Below are 24,170 nucleotides of genomic sequence, written 5' to 3'. Positions count from 1 at the left end.
TAGTTGGCATGATCCATGATAAGAGCTTAATAAAATATATTTACTCATTCATTCTATTCATTCTGTATTATTTACCTTCCTTCAGTCTATGGTCCAACCAACCTAGTCTCTACAATTCATCTCTTCCTTTAAAATGAAGGAACTCCTTTCTGCTTGCTTTTTCCTGACTTCCACAAGTGGTGGACTGTTTTTCTAACTACTTTGTATATTTATTTTTATTCTATATTGATTTTTGAATTTAACTTTGGATTTTATATATACATACATATATATATGTACGTACACGCACACACAAACACACACACACACACACACACACACACACACAAACACACGAGTATCTCCCCTGATCCATTATAAGTAAGGAATAGGAATAGTTTTATTTATTAACTTTTTTGGATTTGCATCTGCAGTGCCTGGCATATAAGTTGACACATCATTGCTTAATTTTGCTTGTTAATTGATTGCCATATGATTATCATATGGTGTCCTTTATTTCTCTCTTTTGTTTTCCTCATTTGTTATATAGTACAGCTTGTTCATTCCTACTTTGTGTCTCTCTTTTAACCTATTTGTGCTAATTCTTTTTAATTCTTTAGTTTTATTCCATGTCTTGCTATCATATAGCAAAACTGGTAGAATTTTAGTATAAAAAATAAGTTTTTGCTTTGAAGGGAAACTTGGTGTTTGCCTGCTTCATAACAATTTAACTAGTTAATATTTTATGTTTTAATAATGAACGAATGAGTACATAAACAAAAATATATGTATGCATGCATATACACATACAGATAGCAATATCTTATTTAAAATACCTAAGTGTGAATAGAATACTAGGCCAGTTGGAAAGATTTCCATTCAAATTCTCCATGAGATATTTAATAGTTGTATCACCCTAGGTTAGTCACTTAACTTCTGAGATTTCTCATCTGTAAAATGGGGATACAGATAGCATTCACCTTCTTTGGATGTGAATATGAAGTGTGACAATATTTGTAAAGCATTTTGCAAACATTTTTAACACATTTAACATTTAATTATTATATAATTAGGTCTAAATCGGGGTTCATCTAAATGCTTGTTGAAATAGAAGCAATAGACATTAATCGTAATCTTCTTAATCTTTCCTGTTGATAGAGAAGCCATATTCCTTTGATGACAGTTCTTTTTTTTTTTTTTTTTTTAGTAAATTCTATACTGTTCATTTGTTTGATAACATTTAACACAATATATATGCAGGACCTCACCATTCACATTTCATCTTCTAGCTTTTTGCCTTTATTGTTGTTCACACGTTTCAATCATGTCCAACTCTTCACTACTCCATTTGGAGTTTTTTTTGTTTTTCCCCCCCAAGGTAATGGGGTTAAGTGACTTGCCCAAGGTCACACAGCTAGGTAATTATTAAGTATTTGAGGGCAGATTTGAACTCAGGTCCTCCTAACTTCAGGGTTAGTGCTCTATCCGTTGTGTCACCTAGCTGCCCTCATTTGGAATCTTCTTGGCAAAGGTCCTAGAATAGTTTGCCTTTTCTCTCTCCAGCTTATTTTATACATGAGGAAACTGAGTGACTTGCTCAGGTCACAGAATAAATATCTGAGGTCAGATTTGAACTTGGGTCTTCCTGATTCCAGACCCAGTGCTTTATTCACTGCTCTACCTAGCTGCCTATAATTTTATGCCTTACTTGCTGTTTATTATCAAAGTGTTGTCCAACAAAGTTTTTTTTTTTTTGTTTGTTATATCTTTGGGGAGATCTTGAATCATTTTGATGGGGGAAAAAACTTGTAAAATATCCCACCTATATGGCAGTGTTTAGTCCTACCAAGTCAAATAATTTTTTGTAATGAACAAATCAACAAAAAAATAAGTACAATGAGATATTAAACTCTCTTCTAGAGTTTAATTGTAAAAAGATATGGTACATTGTTGAGTATCCCTTAGGAAAGCCTGCTTTGTTCCATACTAAATGTTTTCATTGTAGAGGCTGCCCTTGATTTATGTATGGATTTTTCTTATAAGTATTTTATGGAGATGAGAGAGTTTTGGCATATATGTGTATGTTAATTTTTTCAGTTTATTTTGGTTTTCATAGTCTGAGATTGTTCCCATGACTTTAGTATTTTAAGCTTGTATGAGATTACTTATTATCCTCATGGTTATATTTCCTCCACCATGATGTTTTTGTCCTTTGTTCTCAGGGAATATCATGCCATCAGGGAGGTGATGCACATGGATTAGATTTGAGTGAGGGGGAGCTTTGCTAAGTCACCAGCCTCACTTTCTCCTCCAGAGCCATCTGGGTCCAGTGACTAGATATGAACAGGATGGCTTGGAGGCATGGCAGTCAGGGTTAAGTGACTTGCCCAGGGTCACATAGCATAAGTATCAAGTGTCTGAGGCTGAATTTGAATTCCTGCCTCTTGACTCCAAGGCCTGTGCTTTATCTACTGTGTCACCTAGCTGCCCTCCAACATCCTTTACATTTATGTATATATATTTTTTTATTAAAATTTTTGTAAGGATTTGTGCAAATTCTTTTCATCTCCTTAGACCTTAGATTTTCATTTTGAATGTTCTTGGGATTGACTTAGTTTAGTTGGACATCTTGCTGAGTTTTCTTTGAAGTGGATTTATACACCATTCTTCTGTTTTATGAATGATACTATTTATAACTAGTCATTATCCTTCTGCATGATATTGTACAGATGAGTTTATATTCCTACCTAATTTTTAACTCTGGCTGTCATTGAGCCAGATATTTTCTAGGTGCTTTCTGGGATTTCTTGGTTTCCTTTTATATTGATTTTTGTTGGTTACATGTAACCTAGACTTTCCACATGATATTTTAAAAATAATCTCTTGAGTTTCTTGAGGGTTATTAGCCTTTAAAATTTTACTTAATTTTTTCTTAATTGGCAAGTGTGGCAGATCTACTTTATCATCTTAACTTCCCCTAAAAGAGGCCCTAGATTCATAAACCTGTGTGAAAAGACTTATCTATAAATGCTAATTGAACCTGAGCTAATAGGCTTCTCCTTGTGAACTCTAGGTCAGTCTGAGCAAATGGGCTTATGTGCTTGACCTAGTAAATAGGTTTTGTATTTAAACTTTGGCTTGACCTGGCAAATAAATTTGTGTCAATTCTAGTTTAAACTCTAACTGAGCTTCTAGTTTAATTTATTTTGGTCTAGCATGTATACCACTTACATCCTTATGAACGTTTATCTTAGCCATTTATGTCCCTGTATGGGCAAACTTCCCTATCCCATTTAAATTTGAAATTAGACTGAGAAAATCCCATTGCTTCATTGACCTAATAATAGCCATCTTTGTCTAAGGTCTAACTAATCAATCAGTTAATATGCATTTATTAAGTGCCTACTATGTGCCAGCTACTATGTTGAAAACTAGTGACACAAAGAGAGCTCTTGCCCAGAATGTTATGTACACAAAACAAGCTATGATAAATATGTTATAATCCATAGGGAAGGCAGAAGAATGAAGAGGGAGTAGGAAATGCTTCTTGTAGAAGGTGGATTTCAACTGGCACTTGAAGGAAGTCTGGAAGCAGAGGAGAACATTCTAGATATGAGGGACAGCCAGTGAAAATGCTGGGAGTCTGGTAGAGATGGGGTGTCTTTTTTTAAGAACAGCAAGGGGACCAGTGTCATTGGTTCAAAGATTGTGATGGGATAGTTGTAGAAGATTTAAGAGGCTGAAAGAGAAGGTGGAGAAGAAGGAAGGTAGGTTATGAAGAGTCGAGTGCCAGATAGAGGGGTTTATATTTAATACTGAAAGTGATCAAGAGCCATGGGAGCTACGTAAGAAGGAAATCCAATGGTCAGACCTGACTTTAGGAAAATCAGTTTGGCAGCTGTGGGAGGATGCACTAGAATGAGACTTGTGGCAGACAGACCCACTGGCAAGCTATCACAGTAGTTTAGGGAGGGGGGTGATGAGGGTCTAAAACAAGGAGGCAGCTTTATCAAAGGAAAGAAAGGTCATATTTAAGGGATGTTTTATAGATGAATAGATGGATTAAGGAGGGTAGGGTGGGATGAGAAATAGTGAGAAGCTGAAGATGACAGCTAGGCTGTCTGGAGGACTGGCAGGAAGGTGATACTCAGGGCAGGAATAGAGAAATTTGGAATGGGTTTGGGCAAGGTCAGCAGGGTTTTGTTTTTGTTCTCTAAGGGAAGGAAAGTGGGAAGGGTTGATAATAGATTCATATGCATAATATTCAAAAAGAAAAATATAAATGAAGTAGAACTGTTCTTAGAGGATGGAGAAGGAAGGAAGGAAGGAGGGAAACAAGCATTACTAACTGCTTACAATGTGCCCAGTACTCTTCTTAGTACTTTGAAAATATGAGTTCATAGCTATTGCTAACCTTGATGTATGATTGAGTTGGAGAAGAGGGTTACTAGTGACCCAAGATATGAGGGATTTACAGCATAATGTTCATGAGTCTCCACTTGTTACCTTAAGCAAAGAAGTTTTAGGAAGAGATACCAAAAGGAGAAACGTATGTTTTCTTGGAACGGATCCTTGTTCCCACCACAGATAAAGTTTTAAACACCAACTGGGTGAATATTCAGGCTGTATGTTTGCCTATCTGGTAAAATAAGCTGTGATGATCAACACAATCAAAGAAATTGAGATTTGTCCTATAGTCTTAGCCAATATCTCTTTGAGCCAAGATATTTTTTGTAAATCTGGGTCCTTTTCCTCCTTCTTTGATTTCTTTGTGATATATGTGCATACATATACATAGTAGTGGTTATTGTAAGGTCAAAAGGTAATCATGAGTTTAATAGATTTTCAGGCATAGATAAAATTATTTTCCAAAATGGTTGATCTAGTTCACAATTCTATCAATCAATCCTATGTTAGCATATGTTTTCCTAAAGTCCCTCTAGAATTCTTTTTTTTTGGGTAAAGGTTTTTTGCAAGACAGTGGGGTTAAGTGGCTTGCCCTAGGCCACACAGCTAGGCAATTATTAAGTGTCTGAGACCGGATTTGAACCCAGGTACTCCTGACTCCTGGGGCTGGTGCTCTATCCACTGCACCACCTAGCTTCCCCTAAAGTCCTGCTAGCATTTCTCATTTTCCTTTTTTTTTTCATTTTAATCAATCAGAGGGAGGTGAGATAGTACCTTAATTTGTTTTTCTTTAATTTTTAGTCAGACTGACCTAGAGTTCAAAAGGAGAAGCCTATTAGCTCAGGTTCAATTAGCATTTATAGATAAGTCTTTTCACACAGGTTTATATGCAGTTTTTTTATATGACTACTGAAAACTTAGATTTTCTTTGAAAATGGAGAGAGATTCTTAACTTGGAGTCAGGTTTAAGTAAAAAAAAAACCAAACTACTAGAATTGGGTTCCTTTTCATTTTATTTGATGCATTTATAAACTTTATTCTGGAAAGGGGTCAGTAGACTTACCCAGATTGCCAAAGAGGTCTAAGAAACAAAAAAACTTAAGAACCCTTGGACTAGAGTTATACTTTAGACCTGAAAATAACAATAATCAATACCAAAGAATACTTCTTTATATATTGCAATGACTATATTGTTAATTAAAAATCAAACAAACCAAGACAAATCAAAGTGCTTATATAGAAATTGCCCATAGGATCTGAGTTGGAAGGGGATTTGGAAGTGAACTAATTTATCTTCTTCCTTCAATCGTGAATTCTTTTTACAATTTTCCAATGAGGAATCCTGCAACTGTTTTTTATATCACTCTAATACAGGAGAATTCACTTTTTATTGGGACAGAAGTTCCATTTCATTTAGGGACAGTTGCGATTTATTAGAATGTTTTCCCTTGACCTGAAAGTCTATTTTTCTATAACTTGTAGGATTAGATCACGTATTTTTCTTTGGACTGTGTTCTTCCCTCTCAAACTAAAAAGAATATATAAAACTTATTAAATTACTTCAAGAATCTCTAAATTTTTGGGGTATGTATGCCTTAGTTTTTATTTTTAATAATCATAATAGCTTATATTTATTCTAGAGCTTAAAATTTTGCTTAGTGTTTTGTAAATATTATCTCAATTTATCCTTCCAGTAACCCTGAGTGGTTGGTATTATTATTTCCATTTTACAGATGAAGAAACTGAGCCGCTTAGCAAGTTGAGTTACTTGCACAGAATACATAACTTCTAATTGTCAGAGGCTGATTTGAACTTAGAACTTACAGTGCTCTACTGTTTCACTTAGTAGGAAATTAGATGGTCTTTGAGAGTTGCTCTGGCTGAATAATTTAAGTTTAGCATCCTGCTGTGCACTGCATGATGATATGCTCTCAAATGAGATATGCTACAAGTATTATTTCTATCATAAATTTTCTACAGAATAACTATTCCCCAAATCATTTACCTGATCTTCATTTGATGTTCTCTTACTATACTGGTCTTCATCTTCTGCTACTGTGATTTGATTAGATATGCTGTTTATTTTCAAGCCCAAAGGCTTCTTTAAGTCCTCTGTAAGAGATCTTGCAGAACTGGAAATGGGAAAATAGAAGAAAGCAAAACAAAACAAAATTTCAGAAGACTTTAGCCTTATTGATAACATTTCTGTTTATCTCTTTGTAATTATATCCTGCATACTTAAAAAAGCATATACAAAATCATCTTTTTTTTTAGATTTTTTTTTTTTTTTGCAAGGCAGTGGGGTTAAGTGGCTTGCCCAAGGCCACATAGCTAGGTAATTATTGTCTGAAGCCAGATTTGAACTCAGGTACTCCTGACTCCAAGGCTGGTGCTCTCCCCCTTCATTCATTCATTCAGAACATATTTATCAAGCATTTACCTTATGTAATCATCATGCAAGACACTGAAAAATAAAGATGAGAAACAACTACTGTAAGCAACTTTTGATCTAGCAATATTAATGAGACATAAACACAAATAAGTATGGGACAAGGCATATTAATAATATATTTGCTAAGTAGAGGTCTAAAGTTCCAAATTTGAAGAAGAAAATTATTATTTGTATTCTCTTAAAACTTCAACTTGCTTACTGATTATTTTATCTATGTATATATGAATACTTAATAAATAATAGGACAGCCCCATTTTCTTTCTTTTTTAAAAAGATTTTATTAATTTTGAGTTTTACAATTTTTCCCCTAATCTTACTTCCCTCCCCCCCCTCTAGAAGGCAATTTGCCAGTCTTTACATTGTTTCCATGGTATACATTGATCCAGATTGAATGTGATGAGAGAAATCATATCCTTAATAAAGAAAAATGAAGTTTAAGAGATAGCAAGATTACATAATGAGATATCCGTTTTGTTTTTTTTTCTAAATTAAAGGTAATAGTCCTTGGTCTTTGTTCAAACTCCACAATTCTTTCTCTGGATACAGATGGTATTCTCCATTTCAGACAGCCCAAAATTGTCCCTGATTGTTACACTGATGGAATGAGTGAGTCCATCAAGGTTGATCATCACCCCCATGTTGCTGTTAGGGTGTACAGTGTTTTTCTGCTTCTGTTCATCTTGCTCAGCATCAGTTCATGCAAATCCCTCCAGGCTTCCCTGAATTCCCATCCCTCCTGGTTTCTAATAGAACAATAGTGTTCCATGACATACATATACCACAGTTTGCTAAGTCATTCCCCAATTTATTTGATTTCCAATTCTTTGCCACCATGAACAGGGCTGCTGTGGATATTTTTGTACAAGTGATGTTTTTACCCTTTTTCATCATCTCTTCAGGGTATAGACCCAGCATTGGTATTGCTGTATCAAAGGGTATGCACATTTTTGTTGCCCTTTGGGCAGAGTTCCAAACTGCTCTCCAGAAAGGTTGGATGAGTTCACAACTCCCCCAACAATGTATTAGTATCCCAGATTTCCCATATCCCTTCCAACATTGATCATTGTCCTTTCTTGTCATATTGATCAGTAACAGCCCCATTTTCAATGATCCTATTGAATGTGGATAGATGATAGATGGAAATATAGATATAGATAGATAATTATCTATAATATGTATGGACTTTTTCAGTGACTCCTCATCCAGATACATGTTGTCATTTGAGCATTTAGAGCTTTTCTTTTTTCCACTCAATTGCTTTTTTTCCTGTTTGCCTTGCCAGATCAGGCTCTCTTGAGTGGAATGTATTTCATCTGGGAGACTTGTAGCATTCAAGGGCTTAATGAAATCAGCCCAATGTCACTCAAAACTGTTCATTAGGAAAGGTGTGGTGAAGTGAGAAGAGGGGAAGAGTAGAGTCAAAGGACCGCATTTGATATCTGACACTGCCATTTACTGCATGGGCCACATTTACAAGCTGCCTCACTTCTCGGTCCTTCTCTCCAGTTTCTTCATCTTCAAAATGGGGTGGAGGAGGAGGATGGACTAAATGATTTTTGGGTTTCAAAGTTCTAACTATCAATCTAAATCCTTATTTCTATAGGAAATCCTTCTTTTATTTGAATTGTGCCCAGGATGTCCTTCATGATAGCCTTAAACATCTTCTGTAAGCATCCAGATCTCTTTTTTATGCCTTTCATACTGAAATCAGGAGATTATTGAATTCACTTGTCTTGTTGTGACTTGATTCCAGTTCTAATGTGACTTTTACCTTATATGAAGGACAGCCTTCTAATGCTACACTTTGCTTTTTTGAATGAAGCACTTAAAAATCAAACATACCATAGTATTGTGTTCTCTCTGCCTTTTGTGTGACTTGGAAAAATGGTCAACTGTAGAAGAATAATGGTTCTTTTGACATTTGTTTCTTTTTAAAACCTATATTTGCTGTGAGAATTTCTGTTTTCAACTGAACTGATAATTTATAGGGTTGCACTTTTTTTTTTTAAACTTGGTTGAGTCTGTTTTGTTCTTTATGTATGAAATAGGGTTCAATGATCCCGTGACAAACATAAGAATTGGGTTTGAGTGAAAGGGTGCTGTACTAAGTCACCAGCCTCACATTCTCCTGCAGAGCCTGTCTTCTGACTGATCATTCAGCATTAAGTTTCAAGTTCATCTGTTTAAATAAGGGTTTACTCTCATTCAAAGGCACCCACTTTATTATTTACAAATACTTAACCATAATATATGTTATCATTTATTTTAAGTATTAATGTCAATAATATTATTCATCTATATTTAATTATATATTGTTATTATTTTATAATTAAATATGTCTGTCGTGTGTGCAACAGACGTACTAAATCTGTCTCTCTGGCTGACAGTCTTAACTGGAGTTTGTTTTAAGGGGTAGAGCTCATATTACAAGCATCCTAAAAAAAAATCATGCTATATTAGATTTTGTTTTCTGGAAAATACAGTAGTGTCAAATGTCCTGAGGTCAGATTTGAACTCCCATCTTCCTGACTCTAAGACTTTATCCACTGCACCATCTAGCTGCCCTAGCCCTGTACCAAGCTCTTTGCTAAGTGCTTTACAAACACTATCTCAGTTGCTCCTTGTGACAACCTTGTTAGGTGGGTGTTGTTATTGTCCCAACTTTACATCTCAGATAGAAAGATGTTAAATGATTTGCCTGGAGTTATGTAGCTAGTAAATCTGTACACTGGGGTCCTCTTGACTGCAGACTCATTTCTACTCACTGTCCCCCACTTCTCTTTGACCAAATATTTTATTTCTGTTTCACAAATTCCTGTTAGTTTGATTATTTCTTAACCATCAGACAAGAATATTTCAATAAAAATTGAACTGATTCCTTTTCTACTTTGAGTTGTAGCATGATATAATGGGAAAGGGCAAAGGACTGAAGAAAACCTGGCTTAGTTCACCACTTACTGATCAGCTGACATGGGGAATTATAACCTCCATTAGCCTCAGTTTTTCCATTTGTAAATTTAATCCTTTCACTTCCTGGTTTACAGAGATTTTGTGAATATAAAATGTAACCTTTAAAGTACCATGTCAGTGGGATGTCTTATTAGTGTTTTATACTTGTGTTATTCTGATTGAGGTGGGAGACTTTCAGATATTGATTACTTTGCTTTTCTTTAGGTTCTTTAAAGTATATGCCAGCCGTTTCTTTAATATTATAAATAAGATTCTTCGATATTGAGTTTCTAGCCTTTAAAATTTGTACTGATGATTATATTAATATTGCATTAGGTTATTGAACCTCAGCTGATTTATATAGGACAATAAGATCATTTCATTTATCTACTTTCTTGATCCAAGAGTATGCTCTGATTCTTATTACCATTCCAAGCATAATTCCAAGACAGATTTTATCATGCATATTGCCAAATTCTTTTTCATAGTCAATATCCCTCAACATATTAGTTACTTAAAAATTTTTATAACTTCATTTTGAATGTTATCTCTAAATCATTTCATTCAGATGTTAAACTGTTCACTTTTGGTATCTTTAACATTTTGGCATTTTTGTGGTTCTAGCACTTGTGGCAGTAGAAGAAGTAACCAAGTCAGAGGAAAAAGAAGCTGCACCTCACCTAGTGACAAAATATTTCAGTGTTGTTTGGCGTAAAGTTTCAAAGAAGAAGCACAAAAAGTGGGAAGGTGATGCTGTCCTTATTGTGAGTGGAAGGTCATTCACCCTGAAGGACTTGGAGGGCAGAGACATTGGAAGAGGTAATCTCATACTGTGGGGAAATAGTGGGAATGTGTGTTCCTCAGTTAGTGTGCATTTCTGCTAAGAAGAAAGACTGATATAGCTTTGAGGGCTGCTCCTAGAGGCAGCTAGTGGGTGTGGAATCCACTGGAGCTGGCAGGGGGCTGTGGAATTGTGCTTGAGAGGACCAAGGAGGGCAGTGCCAGGCCTCCTCAGTCTGAGCTGTTGTGCTCCCCTCTGCTTGGAAGTAATATAATGCATATTTTTAAGTGATCTTGGTTCAACTTTTCTTTTTCCTGCAGTATAGCACATAAACATAGATCCCACAGGATACATGTTCTATGATTAATTGTTTCTGCTGAGGGTGGGATATAGTTTCTCTTTCCACTTCTTAACCCCCCCTCATGTATTATTATTATTGAGGTACTTCCCAGAAAGATGAAAGATTATAAGGTAGTTAGTGGCTTAGTGTCCAGCCCTGTTCAAATCTGGCAAGTCACTTAGCTTCTCTTTGCCTCAGTTTCCTCAACTGCAAAATGTGGTCCATAATGTTACCTACCTTGTAAGATTATTGGGACAGTGAGGCTCCAAAGAAATAATACTTGTCGAAACATTTAGCATAGAGCTTAGCATGTGATGGATGTGTAATAAATGATTATTCCCTTCCCGCATTTATCCAGGGATTTGCTGGAGTCAGTTCATAATGACTCAAGAGAACCAATTGTTAAATTTTTAGTGTAAGTTTTTACACCTTGGAAATAGTCATTCTACAGGCTTATTTTATTATTTTATTGATTGTCTAGATTGAAGAAAGTGGGGGGGAAACATTAAATATACAAATTAAACTTAAAATTACATCATGTGTATACTTGCACATCTCTGGGTAAAGCTAAGCAAATCACTTTAGTGAGTCAAAATTCAAAATATTCATGGCAGGACAATATGCTTAATATCTCAATTTTATTTCTTTTCCTTGAGGCGCTTTACTTCAATAGTGTTTATTACCTTCCTGTTTTAGCATCTTTATGTTTTTGGCACCACAGTTGGTTAAGGGAATTTCAAAGGGGCACTTTCAGGCTATCTTTGCACAGTTCATCTATGTGGACTTTTCAGAGTTCCATGTCTTACATTTATATGTAGCTCTATATTAAAGTCCCCTTGTATAATCTTTTAAAAGTATAGGTCTTCTAAAAAATTTTTAGGATTATAATAAGTAAAAATGTCACAACATATTCTACTTGGTAATAGTAAAATATTTTTATCTTTCCTTAACGGTTCATAAGCAGTTTTCATACTTTTTTTTTTAGGTTTTTTTTTTTTTTTTTTGCAAGACAATGGGGTTAAGTGGCTTGTCAAAAGCCACACAGCTAGGTTCAGTAGAATTCTCCGCTTGTTCATCTTGCTCTCCATATTTTTTGCTCACATACAGTTTCCTGGGAGTCTGCTTTTATTTCATTAGTCTATGTGAGCCTTTCTGCTTTCACTCTTAACTCTGGAGAGCCAATCCAGTCAGGGAGGGGAGGGTAAATATACCACTTTGCATGTAAACTTCAGTTCTGGTTGGTTGGTTTGTTTAAAAATAAAAATCTGCAAAGCCTAAAAAAAATAATTAAGTGATTAATGGATATGTTTATAGGTAGAAGAGAATAATTTATTAGAGAGAGACAGATGCAGATGTAAGAAAAAGAATAACATAATTGAGGAGGAAGGGGATGATGAAATCAAGAATTAGAGAATTGGTAGAGGAAAGGGAAAGTTCCTCCTCAGAAACAGGGGATGAAGACATAGAGATAGGGTAATAATGCAGAGGAAATTTGGATATGGAAATGGGGGAATATGAGAGAGACAGTGAGAGACATACAGAGAGACAGCCTCAGTTTTCTCAGTAAAGTTTGGTGCTAGACTTTTGCTGAGAGTATATGTTTCATAGTGGTAGAATAAGAAACTTGAACAAAAAAAACAAAGAGAGAGACAGAGACAGACAGACAAATAGATTCAGAGAGACAGGCAGAAAGGAAGAAGAGACATTGTAGAGAGTAGGCTGAAGGGTGAATTGAAGAACTAAGCACTGTAGTTGAATAGTTGTTTAATATACTGTCTTAAATCATTCTTTCATTCATTTGATTCTTGTTATTTGAAGGTCTTCAGGGAAAGGGACAATTTTTCATCCTTTTTTACATATTCTACAGTTCAGCCATTCAAGTCTGTGTGTAACAAGCCCTAGTTCAGTTAGATCATCCTCTGCTGTTGTGCTGACTTTGCAGAAAGTTGTTGGGTGAAATATTTCTTTCTTTTTTATATGAATTTCCAGAGCACAGTTTAGAGCTTCTAGAACACCCTATTTTAATTAATGTCTTAAAATGTTTTTAATTGATATACCTTTGGGAAGTGGAAGAGCTGCCAGTAGTTTAATTTATCATTAATTCATAATCCTTGTTATATCTTTGAACATATCTCCTTAAAATTGAAGAAAATTGGTCCTTAACTATAGTTATTGGTGTTATCGAATAGACTGAAGGAGATCCTAGAATCATCTATTAGTAATGTCAAACATTTCTGAATTTGGTATTGAGGTTTTTCTGTTGTTTCCTAGTATCTTTGGAATCTCAATGTGCTCCATGGATATATTCACCCCTTTGTGTTATGGCAGAAAGTTTGTAGTGGAGAAATAATAGAATTGAAATAATTTACTGATTGAGTAAACAAACAGCTAAGCCTAATGAAGAAAGATCATTATGAATCAAGAAAGATAGAAGATGTGGGGGAGACTAACAAAAAGTGTTTGTAATTTTTGTGCTTTTAAGTTGCTTACAACTGATAGTCTTAGACTTAGCATGATGGCATTATGAGACATGATAAATATTGAAATTCTTTCACCTTGCTGTTGAGACTCAACTCTACTGGATATCATCATAATATTGTTCCCAAGATTAAAAAGGCAATTCCTAAGAATTTGTTGGATTTAGATCTGGATGGACATTAATGATCACCTAAAATAATTCTTTCATTTTACAAGTGATCTAGACCCAAGGTTATACAAATTGTAAATAATCGAACTGGATGTAAAACTCAGATGTGATTGAAAATCCAATGCTCTTTCCTTAATTTCAAGACTATATAAAAAATTTCAGTATTTGTGAATATGTGATCTTCCAAAAATCAAGCAAGTTCTTATATATTTATAGACTAATTGAAAAAACAAGATTAAAGAGTTGCACTAAACTCCTATGACACAAATATGGTTTTGATACCAACCAGAGAAAGCAAAAAAACAGAGAAAGAAAACTATAAACCAATTTCCCCTTTTGACTCTTCATGTAAAAATTTTATATAAAATATTATTAAGGAGATTGCAGTGATATATCACCACAATCACACACTATGACCAGGTAGGATTTATACCAGTAATTCAGTTGGAAAACTTTCAGCATAATTGACCATAAAAATTTCTTGCTTACTTTGGATGATCACCTGAATTCAAATTCAGCCTCAGACATTAATTAATTATATGATCCTGAACAAGTCATTTAACCCCAATTGTCTCACACCCCCCAATAAATTAAAAGACTAACCCCCTAATGAGAATATTCTTAGGGTTGCATATCATCTTCTTATTTGGGAATGTAAATAGTTTAACTTTGTTAAAATACTATATGATTTCTCATTTAATTTTTATTCTCATTCAATAATCTCTAGAGTTCTATCATATCTAACCTTTCTATTCAGGAACTTTAACTCTTTTTTTGGCTATTTTTTTTTTTTGTTTAGATTTTCTAAATCTGAAAGGATTAATTTGAGGTCCTCCATTATTGTATTTTTGTTGTCTGTTTCTCCCTGTAACTCATTTAACTTTTCCTTTAAATATGTAGATATTATTCCATTTGATTCCTATTTGTTTACAAGTGTTATTTTTCACTGTTGACTCCTTTAAGCAAAAAAGTTGGTTTTCCTGTCTATCTCTTTTAATTGGGTCTATTTTTGCTGCTTGTTTGGGATCATATTAGATACTTCTGCCTTTTTTCTATTTCTTCAGAAGGATAATAAATTCTTCTCTAGACCTTTGTTTGGATTCTTGTGTATGTCTCTCTTTCAATGTATTTTCTTTTGTAAATAATAATAATTAATATTTATTGTGCTTACTATATGCCAAACATTAAGTACTATATAATTATTATCTTGTTTCATCCTCACAGCAACCTTTGGAGTTAAATATGATTATCTTCATGTTACAGATGAGAAAACTTAGGCAAACAAATTAATGACTTGTCTAGGGTACCTTGCTATTAAATGTCTAATGTCAAATTTGAATTCAGGTCTTCCTGACTCTAGGCTTGGCATTCTTTCCATTACAACTTGCTACCTCTATAAGCACATTATATTTTAAGCAGTAGATTATTAGATTCTACCTTCCAATCTATTTTATGGATGAATTTGTCACCTCTATAGTTATGATTGTTAATTGTGTATTTCCCTCCAGCCTATTGTCTTATAATTGTGTTTTTTGTCTTTTTTTTCTCTTTCCCTCATTCAGAATCCAATAATAGACTCTTATCCTTTTCTATAATTTTAAGATATTATATTTCAAGAAATCAAAAGAAAACTGTCAAGGCCTCTTAGAAGCAACACAAAAAGAGAAAGAATTCATTGGTCATCTCCAGAAAGAAACTCAAAAATAAAATTTCCCAGGAACAATATAGCCAAAATGCAGAGTTTACAGATCAAAGAAAAATAATACAAACAGGGAGCAGGAAAGAATTAAAGTTCTGAAGAGCCTCTGTCAGAATTACACAATATTAGATGTCATTGCTATAAAGAAATCAAGCCCTTAGAATTCAGTGTTGCAGAAGAGAAAAGATAGAGGCTTACCACCAAAAATAACTTGTTTCTCAAAACTGAGCACAATTCTACAGGAGGGAAAAAAAAATAGATTTTTTTTTTTAATGAAATAGACACTGTCTAAGAATTTCCGATGAGAAGACCTGAACTTTATAGAAACTTTTAAATACAAGCATAGTACTTAGAAACAGGAATAGAAAAGGACAAGCTTAAGGGAAGAAACAATGACAACTTGTTTACATTCTAATATTGGGAGACAATACATAGCTGTTGTCAGAACCACATCATTCTCAGGAGTTATAGAAGAAGTCTAATTAGAAAGCCTGGGAGTGTGTTTGTTTAGTTTTGGAGGATCTTAAAAAGATAAATGGAAAAGGAATGGAAGAGGAATACAGTGGGGGGGGGAGGAAGAATGAGGGGAGAATTATCTCTGATCTTTGAGGTAAATAAATGAGTAAATAAGAAGCCTAAAAGAAGAAATCTCCTTCCTCTTGTGCCTTTCCATGGACTATTCCTTGTGCCTGGAATGCATTTCATCTCTCCCTCTTCAAATCCTTTCAAGGTTTAGCTCTAGTGCTTTCTTTTCCACAAAGCCTTTCCTGTTCTCTTTAGTTGATAATATCTCTTTCACCCCTTAGGTTGTTGTTTGTTGTTCTTCCTCATCCTTTGTTCTCCTATAGGACCTATGTCTTCAGGAGAGTGATGTCTTTATTTGCAGTGGCAAGACATAGGTCAGGATGAGTGGCATGACTCTGGATGCAATGGGAGGCCTTGGCCTTTTCAAGCTTTTGTGTGTTTTATTTGTTGCCTCTGTTCTAGTGTAAGCTTTTGGAGATGAGGGAGGTTTTTATTTTGTCTTTTTATCCCTAGTACTTAGCAGTGCCTGTCTTCTCTCTCATTTAGGCTAGTACAGAACCTCTGTCCTGGTAACAGTCACTGTTGCTGATTGTTTTCAATGTCCTTATTGTACTCTCCCCTTTACCTTTAGGTTCTTTGTTACTGGATAGCTGGCTGCTTTGGAGGTAGAGGTGGCTCACCAGTTGCTCTGTTGGAAATCCATGACTATTAGAGATTTTCCCTGCCACATGTTTTCACTGTACATTTATCTTCCATGTTTAGTTCTTTTTTTGAGGGGTGGGGGGTGCCCAAGGTCACATAGCTAATAAGTGTCAAGTGTCTGAAGCTGGGATTTGAACCCAAGTCCAGAGTTCAGTGCCGGTGCTCGATCCACTGCACCACCCAGCTGTCCCCCCAGTAATTTTGGTCAGTTCTGGTTTAGATTTTTTTTTTCCCTTAAAGCTTACTTAATTTTATCCCTATATGATTAGTTAATTTATTTTAGGTTTTTACTCAGAAGGGCAGATCTTGTATACTTTCCTTCTTGTTAGTCATGAAAGGTTATTCAGATTCAAAAATAGTTGTTTTCATTATCAGCTATTGAATACTGTTTGGTCTCTAATTAAATTGCTTCACTGCTCAGAGGCACTAAATCCCTTTTTCTTTTTTTCTCCTTAGGCACTGGATATAAATTGAAAGATCTGGACACTTTAAATGAGGGTGAAACAACAGTGATTGGTGGAAAAGAAATAGAAGTCATGGGTATAATTTCTTCAGATGATTATAACAGTGGCCGATGTTTTCAGTCCAGCATAGGGAGCACATGCCTCACAGCTTCACAGTTTACCCAAAAGCCTTTTTCTAATCCAATGAAAAGTATCTGCAAATCCAACACAAAGGAAAAGATTGTAGATGATTTCCCAAATTTCAAACCTCGTCATGATCCAAATGCACAAAGTAAGGGTTTTAAAGATAATTTGTTTTGTGTTTAAATCTTTGCTTTTATTTCTATACTTTCTGTGTATATTTGAAATTTTGAAAAGCCCAAAGAGAAATAATATCAAATAAAAAGAAAGTAATTTGTACATTTGTTTGTAGTATATTATTATAATTGGAAACCTGGAAAAAAATCCAAATGCCAATAACAAAGGAATGCCCAAGTATGAGCCAAGAGAATGTATTCAACCTTGAGTAGTATTAAGTATATTACATGGAAATGTGTGATTAAGTAATATCAATGGAATTCAAAACATTATGTGTACATATTGATTACAATAATGCTAAAACTTATTAAAGATTGAAGAAATATTTGGATCCATGTGAATTGTCAAAATTTTTGTCAAATTTTCATTTGATTCTTTTCTTTTTAAAGTTGCTTTCTCAACAATGAACGTATAGTATTTTTGGAAATAGTCAAGGAGACACTCATATTTATATTTATATCTGAATATATATATATATATGAGTATATATATGTATATATAGACATATTCATATATATGGTATATGTGTTTCAAATATAAACTTATGTAATCAGTAGACACTTATAGATAAACTAGGAAACTATACACAGGCTCCAGAGGGAGTAAACCAGCAGCTATTATATATAGTAGGGAAGAAAATGACTAAGTCAATGTTGTGCATTGAAAAGAGCCCTGGCTTTGTAGTTGGAGAACCTGGGTTCAAATGCTACCTCTGGCACTTACCTGTGCAGCCTTTAGTCCATCACAGACTCCCTGGGTCTCATTTTCCTCATCTGTAAAAATGAAGAGCTTGCACTGTATGATCTAGGCTATTATTTTATGATTCTTTTTATTCTCATTTACTAATTATATGACCCTGGGTAAAGCGCATACCCTCATTTGCCTCCATTTCCTCATCTGTAAGGAGGAGGAAGGATGGAGAAGGACATGGCAAACCATTACAGTATCTTTGTCAAGAAAACCCTAGATGGGAATCACAGAGAATCAGCATGATTGAAAAAAAAATGACTAAACACAATTTATACTAAACTTCTACCCATATGCCTCTATTATAAGAATATTTTTTGTTTAGATCTGTGATTTCATTGATTAGTAAATACATTCAGAAATTCAGCAACTTTTCTGAAACTTAGGGCCTTAGGGAGGGAGGAAGGGGTGTGGGCCATTGAAAGTTCAAGCAGTTTGCCTTGGTGTCACAGAGCCAGATGTACCTAACCCCAACTCCTGCTCTGTGTCTACTAGGCCTTACTTCCCCTTGATTACAGGTATGAATCCGGAATAGTTCCTCAAAATAAGGAACTATTATTGCCCTTTGATCCCTAGAGAGAAACAAGAATGTGAACTTCAAGTATATTTAGAATTTCAAATATTTTATTACTTATTCTAAGGAATTTAGAATATGTGAACTTAATTAATGTAGCACATATACTAAGCAAGCATATCACTTATCTTGACAATAGAAGTGTAAAGAACCCAGGTGGCACATTTGCTGATTCATTTTTCCTATTGCAAACATACAATCAAAGAACTGAAAGGACCTTGGGAATCATGTATTCCAGCCTCATGTATTTTATGAATAAGAAAACTGAGGAGCCAAAAAGTTATATTACTTACTCAAAGATATATGGATAATAGTGGCATGCCTGGGACTAGACTAAGTTGTACATTAGACATTACCAGTTTTTTTTAAAATAGCTTGGTGTTATTTGGTTCTCAACAACAAGAATCAGTCATCATAATTGGTCTTTATAAGCAAAAGATCTATTGTAGATGCTGCTCTATCTGTACCTCATTTTTGCCACTAGTGTCAGTCTTTCATTGACACCGAAATTAAAGTCAGAGGTCCTGTGTTACACCAGGCCAGGAGACTGGTGAAACTGTGATTTTGCTATGTGGCTCAATTGGAAAGGGATTCCTGCCAAACCTCTCCCAGTGTAGTTATAAAAGTATCTCTTCTGTAGATTTCTGGCATTAGGTTTTTGCCAGTATTTCTATAGGACTCACCAAGGAGGGTGAAGAAACAGTAATTTTTTTTCCCCTGGCCAATTCAACTGCTGCAGTAGTCACCTTCTATTTCATGTTCTTGAAAGACTGACCATGAAAGTTACCTTGTCTGCTGGAATCTCAGTGCTAATCTCCTTTTTTAGTGATTAAAAGATTGTTACCTAAAATGGAAGAGTTGTGATATATGCTAGAGAACATTGTGTTTAATGCTATTGTAATCATTTCCCTTGGAAATTTTGTTAGTATTCCATTCCTTTTGGGTCTCCAAAATGGTAAGTTACCATATTTTCTAGGGCGCGCGCACACACACACACACACACACACACACACATGTGTACATTTACTCATATGCACACACATACACACATATATACACATAAACAATATACATACACACATATGTACACTTTTTTTTTTTAAACAAAATAGTTGGTAAGAGAAGGGATTAAGCAGTGCCAGGTACGGATATTTCATTTGATCCTCACAAAAACCTTGTAAGATAGATACTATTAGTCCCATTTTTACAGTTGAGGAAACTGAGGCTGACTGAGGTTAAAGTTACTTGTCTAGGATCACACAACTAGTAAGTGTTTGAACTTGAGCCTGAATTCAAGCTGTCTTCTTAACAGACCCAGCTCTCTTATCTACTGAGTCATAAAGTTGTCTAGGAGTAAATATAAATGAATTGTCATTGAATGCCCACTATTCCCTTATTAATTGACATGTGATATAGGCAATAATGGCTTTTTTTCTTTCTTTTCTTTTTTAAACAATATAGACCTAGATTTTTTTATCCCTAAATGTATACCAGAACTTGTCCTTCACTAAAGTTTATATCACTTTAAATTCTGGTTCTTGTCTTCTTTTTTATTGTTCCCTTTCTACTTTTTCTTTAATTCTTAGTCTTTATTTGACATGTATGATGCATACATTATGGATATACAGTAAATTCCAGTAAGTTCCTTTTTGAGGGTTCTGTTTATTGTTTCTTTGCCTTTGTTACCTCATTGCTTAGCATAATGCCTTCTCCACTGTAGACACTTAGTGAAGATGTGCTGAATTGAATTACTTTTATTATCTGCAGTGTAACTGGACCATCTATCTTGATTTCAAACCCTCACAGAATTTAAAATTTCTTTCTGAAGTTCAGTTAATTTTCCATGTTAATTTTTCATATTTCTGAAAATGACATTTTATCAAATGCAGTTACTTCTTGCTACTACCAACCTTATGGCATGAAGCCTTTCCAGACTTAGCTATATTTGGCATTTGTTGCCAGATGCATGCAACTTGGAGTCTTTCCAACTGGCAGGACCTGTTCATTAAGTGAAACTCTTTAAGTATACAGGATTATTGCTATACTGAAATGAGATATTTGAACAGGACTTAGATAAAGGATAAGTAAGCATGAGGCTTTTTTCCTAAATATTGTTCTCTAACTTAATACTACCCTGATAATGTTTAAAGTAATTCTATTAGTAATACATGATAACAGAAATTTCTTTTTCCTGGTATTAAGGTTAGCATAGTGATAGAGGACTGGATTTGGGGTCAGAAAGACCTCAGTTCAAATATGACCTTAGATACTTACATACCATGAGACCCTGGGCAAGCCAGTCAGTTTCCTGATCTGTAAAATGAGGATAACAATGGAACCTACCTCATGGGGTTATCATGTGGACAAAATGAAATAATATTTTAAAAATGATTTGTAAATATTGAAGTTTAAATAACAAATTTTGAATATTGTTAAAGTTTAATAGAGACAGCTAGGTAGCACAGGGAAGAGATCACTGAGCCTGGAGTCAGGAAGATCTGGGTTCAAAATTAGGAATCAGACATTTTCTAGCATTGTGACCCTGGGCAAGTCGCTTAACTCCCTTTGCCTCAGTTCCTCCTCTGTAAAATGGAAACACACTAGAGAAGGGAATTACAAATCACTCCAATATCTTTACCACAAAAACTCCAGACTTTGTCCATGGGATCTTGTAGAGTTGGACATGATTGAATGACTGAATAGCAACAATAAAAGTTTAATAATAATGCTAGCTATTATTACAAGTAATAGTAAATTTATGATGGTACAATTGATGGCAAATGTGATCTCCTGTAATTAAAATGAAAATACACTTATGGCTATGTTTTAACAATTCCTTTTAAGATTCCTTTGTTATGCCACGACCAGATAAGAATCATCAGTGGATATTCAATAAGAACTGTTTGCCACTTGTGGATGTAGTTGTAGATCCCCACCTTGTTCATCATCTTCGACCTCACCAAAAAGAAGGAATTGTGTTTCTCTATGAATGTGTGATGGGAATGAGGTAGGAAAATAAGTTCTTTGTTTCATCTAGCCCATTTTGAGTTTGACTTGTAAAAGGCATTTTAGAACCTTTTATTTTAGTGGGGAAAGAAATGAACAGTTCTTTTACTGAAGAGAGTGTGATTGCTATTTATTGATAACTCTACTTGTAAACATTTTGTTCATGCTTTAAATGCTGTAGGTTCTCATACTTTATGGTTTTAGAATCCCTTTATATTCATAAAAATGACTGATTCCCCTAACTCCAAAAGCATTTGTTTATATAGATTTTATCTATCAATATTGACAGATTAGAAATGAAAACATCTTACTATAATTAATATAATACTTTTGGCCTCAGAGATACCCTGAAAGAGTCTGGGAGAACCCTCTCCTTTTTTATCTTCACCCAGGGAACCCCAGTTTTTTTATGATAATGATGGCATATGCCTCCTTCCAGTTCTTGCCCTTCTCTGCTAGGCCATGATAGAACTCTAACTCCTTCCCATTTCTACCACCTGAGTCTATGAATTAAAAGCTATAGAATTTGTGGATAGGACAACCTTCTGTTTGCCAGAATAATAGATCTTGACTTTTAGGTTTGGTTTTGAAGGAGGAAGGGGAGTATAGACTTCCCTAAATCATTGGGTCTCCCAAATGGCCTTTGTAAGCAGCAGTTATGACAAATAAGATGACTACTTCTGTTCCTATTTGAATAGAAGAGAACATGGAGCAGTTTAGTTAAGTTTATACCAAAACCCATCAAAATAAAAATTTACAGTAAAAAATTCTTCCTGGATTTGATGTATTTTACATTTGAAGAGACTTAAACTAATTTTAATTTTATTTGATCAACATATTTCCAAGCTACAATAAGTGACCCACTTGTTTACATCAATATTCCCCATCTGCATAGTATTATCTTTAAAGTTGTGACCTTTTTCTTTGCTTTTTTAAGTTAAAAATTAAAAATTTTATTTTTGAGATTCATAATTATAATGCTTTGGAAACATCCTGATGTTGAACATTCCCATATGTAATTCAAATTAGTCTTATAGTCATCCAAATTTATTAGACTATTAAATAGTAATAAATAGTAACTCATAGTAACTAATAAATAGTAACTTAATAATATATCTCCAAGAATTAGAATGTTCTGTTTAAATACAAATTAATCTTCTGGTCATTTCCTTAAATCTTTAGTTAATATTTTGAATAATTCCTTCTTGATATCGTATAAGTGAAAGGACATTGAAGAGTACAAGCTTCCCTAAACTGCAAGGTTAGGCAATCAGTCACTAGATGTTTATTAAGCATTTACTATATGCCAGGCAAAGAAAGAAAAGAAAAAAAATGACAATCCATCTCTGCTCTCATCAAGGAAGCTGAAAAGGAGGTGAGGGAAGCCACCTGATATGGGGGAATTATGGGAAAAGTCTAGAGGATACTAGAGGTATGTAGTAAAGTAAAGGTGATGATAATATTGCTGCTGGATATTTAGATTTGACCCCTACAAACCTGGGCTATTTTTCAGATTCTTGTTCATACTGGGTGGGTTTAACCCATATGAAGTCCCAGAATGTTAGTGATTTGCAATATGAGGGACTTTTACTACATGAGAGTAGTTGTGGGGGGATTCAGGTCTTCTTTATTCTTCAGTCACCTAACTTCCTAACTTTTATTCTAGAGCACAGAGCAAGCTCTTGTGTTGGCTTCTAATTACCTTTGGTGAGAAACCACTCATTTCTTTTGATGTCTGATCTTTAAATTGATAAAACTGCTATACTAGTAAAGCAGACAGTTAAAGTACTTAAAAACTAAATTAGAATTAACTGATGATTTCAATTAAAATATATAACTTAATAATATTTAAATTAAGATATGTGATTTAAGGTTATAGTATTGCTTTAGATGTTGATCTGTAATGAATGCGATCAGATGGGAGACATTTTAGAAAGAAAATGGTACAGGATCAACCTTAATCTTCTCAATAATACTTTGAGCTATTTTTTCCACTTTCTTTGTCCCATTCTGTTGTTCCCTTATCTTTTTACTCAGGAAGAATATTAGATTCTATCCTTGACTCTCTTTTCTTTCTCTTTATGTATTTTCTCAAGTTTATGTATTTCTTTTCTTTCAACTCTCACCTCTGTGCAGATTTCTCTACCCTCTAGTCCTAACTTCTTTCACAGTTTTAAGACTTTCTTTTCCAACTGCTTTTAGACTTTAAATGTTTAAAACTTCAGCTGTAATTTTTGCTCTTCTTGCCATCTTATTTACTTTCATGTCTACTTTAGAAACACCTTTTCCTTTTCTAATCTTCATTTCAATTGTGTCCTCTCCACCTTTAGGCTTTTATTACCCATCCATAGTGAACTATTGCAATAATTTTCTAACAAGTTTTCCCTTTTCCATTTCCTCCCCACTCCAAATAATTTTTTACAACAAGGTAAGTTATTTTCCCTATACATAGATGATATACTCATGCCTCTTCTCTTCTCAGAATCTTTCAAATGTTCCTTGAATTGAATAGTACAATTTTTCAGGATTGGAGAATGAAGTCACTTAGGTTTCCTTTTTATTACTTAAAAGTTTTTTATCTTTATGTTATTTAATTTTTTT

The 24,170-nt window shown here is 34.4% G+C and overlaps 1 protein-coding gene across 2 annotated transcripts in view; it reads left to right on the top strand.

The window, feature by feature from the left end:
* RAD54B (RAD54 homolog B) overlaps positions 1-24,170 on the top strand; it is a 121,708-nt gene that overhangs the window by 63,684 nt on the left and 33,854 nt on the right. For both annotated transcript variants that reach the window (XM_074200226.1, XM_074200228.1), the window contains 3 exons: positions 10,412-10,606; positions 16,938-17,216; positions 21,408-21,570. In XM_074200226.1, the coding sequence (XP_074056327.1) occupies positions 10,412-10,606; positions 16,938-17,216; positions 21,408-21,570 (637 nt within the window). The remainder of the gene's footprint in view (positions 1-10,411; positions 10,607-16,937; positions 17,217-21,407; positions 21,571-24,170) is intronic.

Source organism: Macrotis lagotis, chromosome X, assembly GCF_037893015.1.
Source record: "Macrotis lagotis isolate mMagLag1 chromosome X, bilby.v1.9.chrom.fasta, whole genome shotgun sequence".
In the NCBI taxonomy this organism is placed as follows: Eukaryota; Metazoa; Chordata; class Mammalia; order Peramelemorphia; family Peramelidae; genus Macrotis; species Macrotis lagotis.
This window is presented reverse-complemented; position numbering and strand designations above follow the sequence as displayed.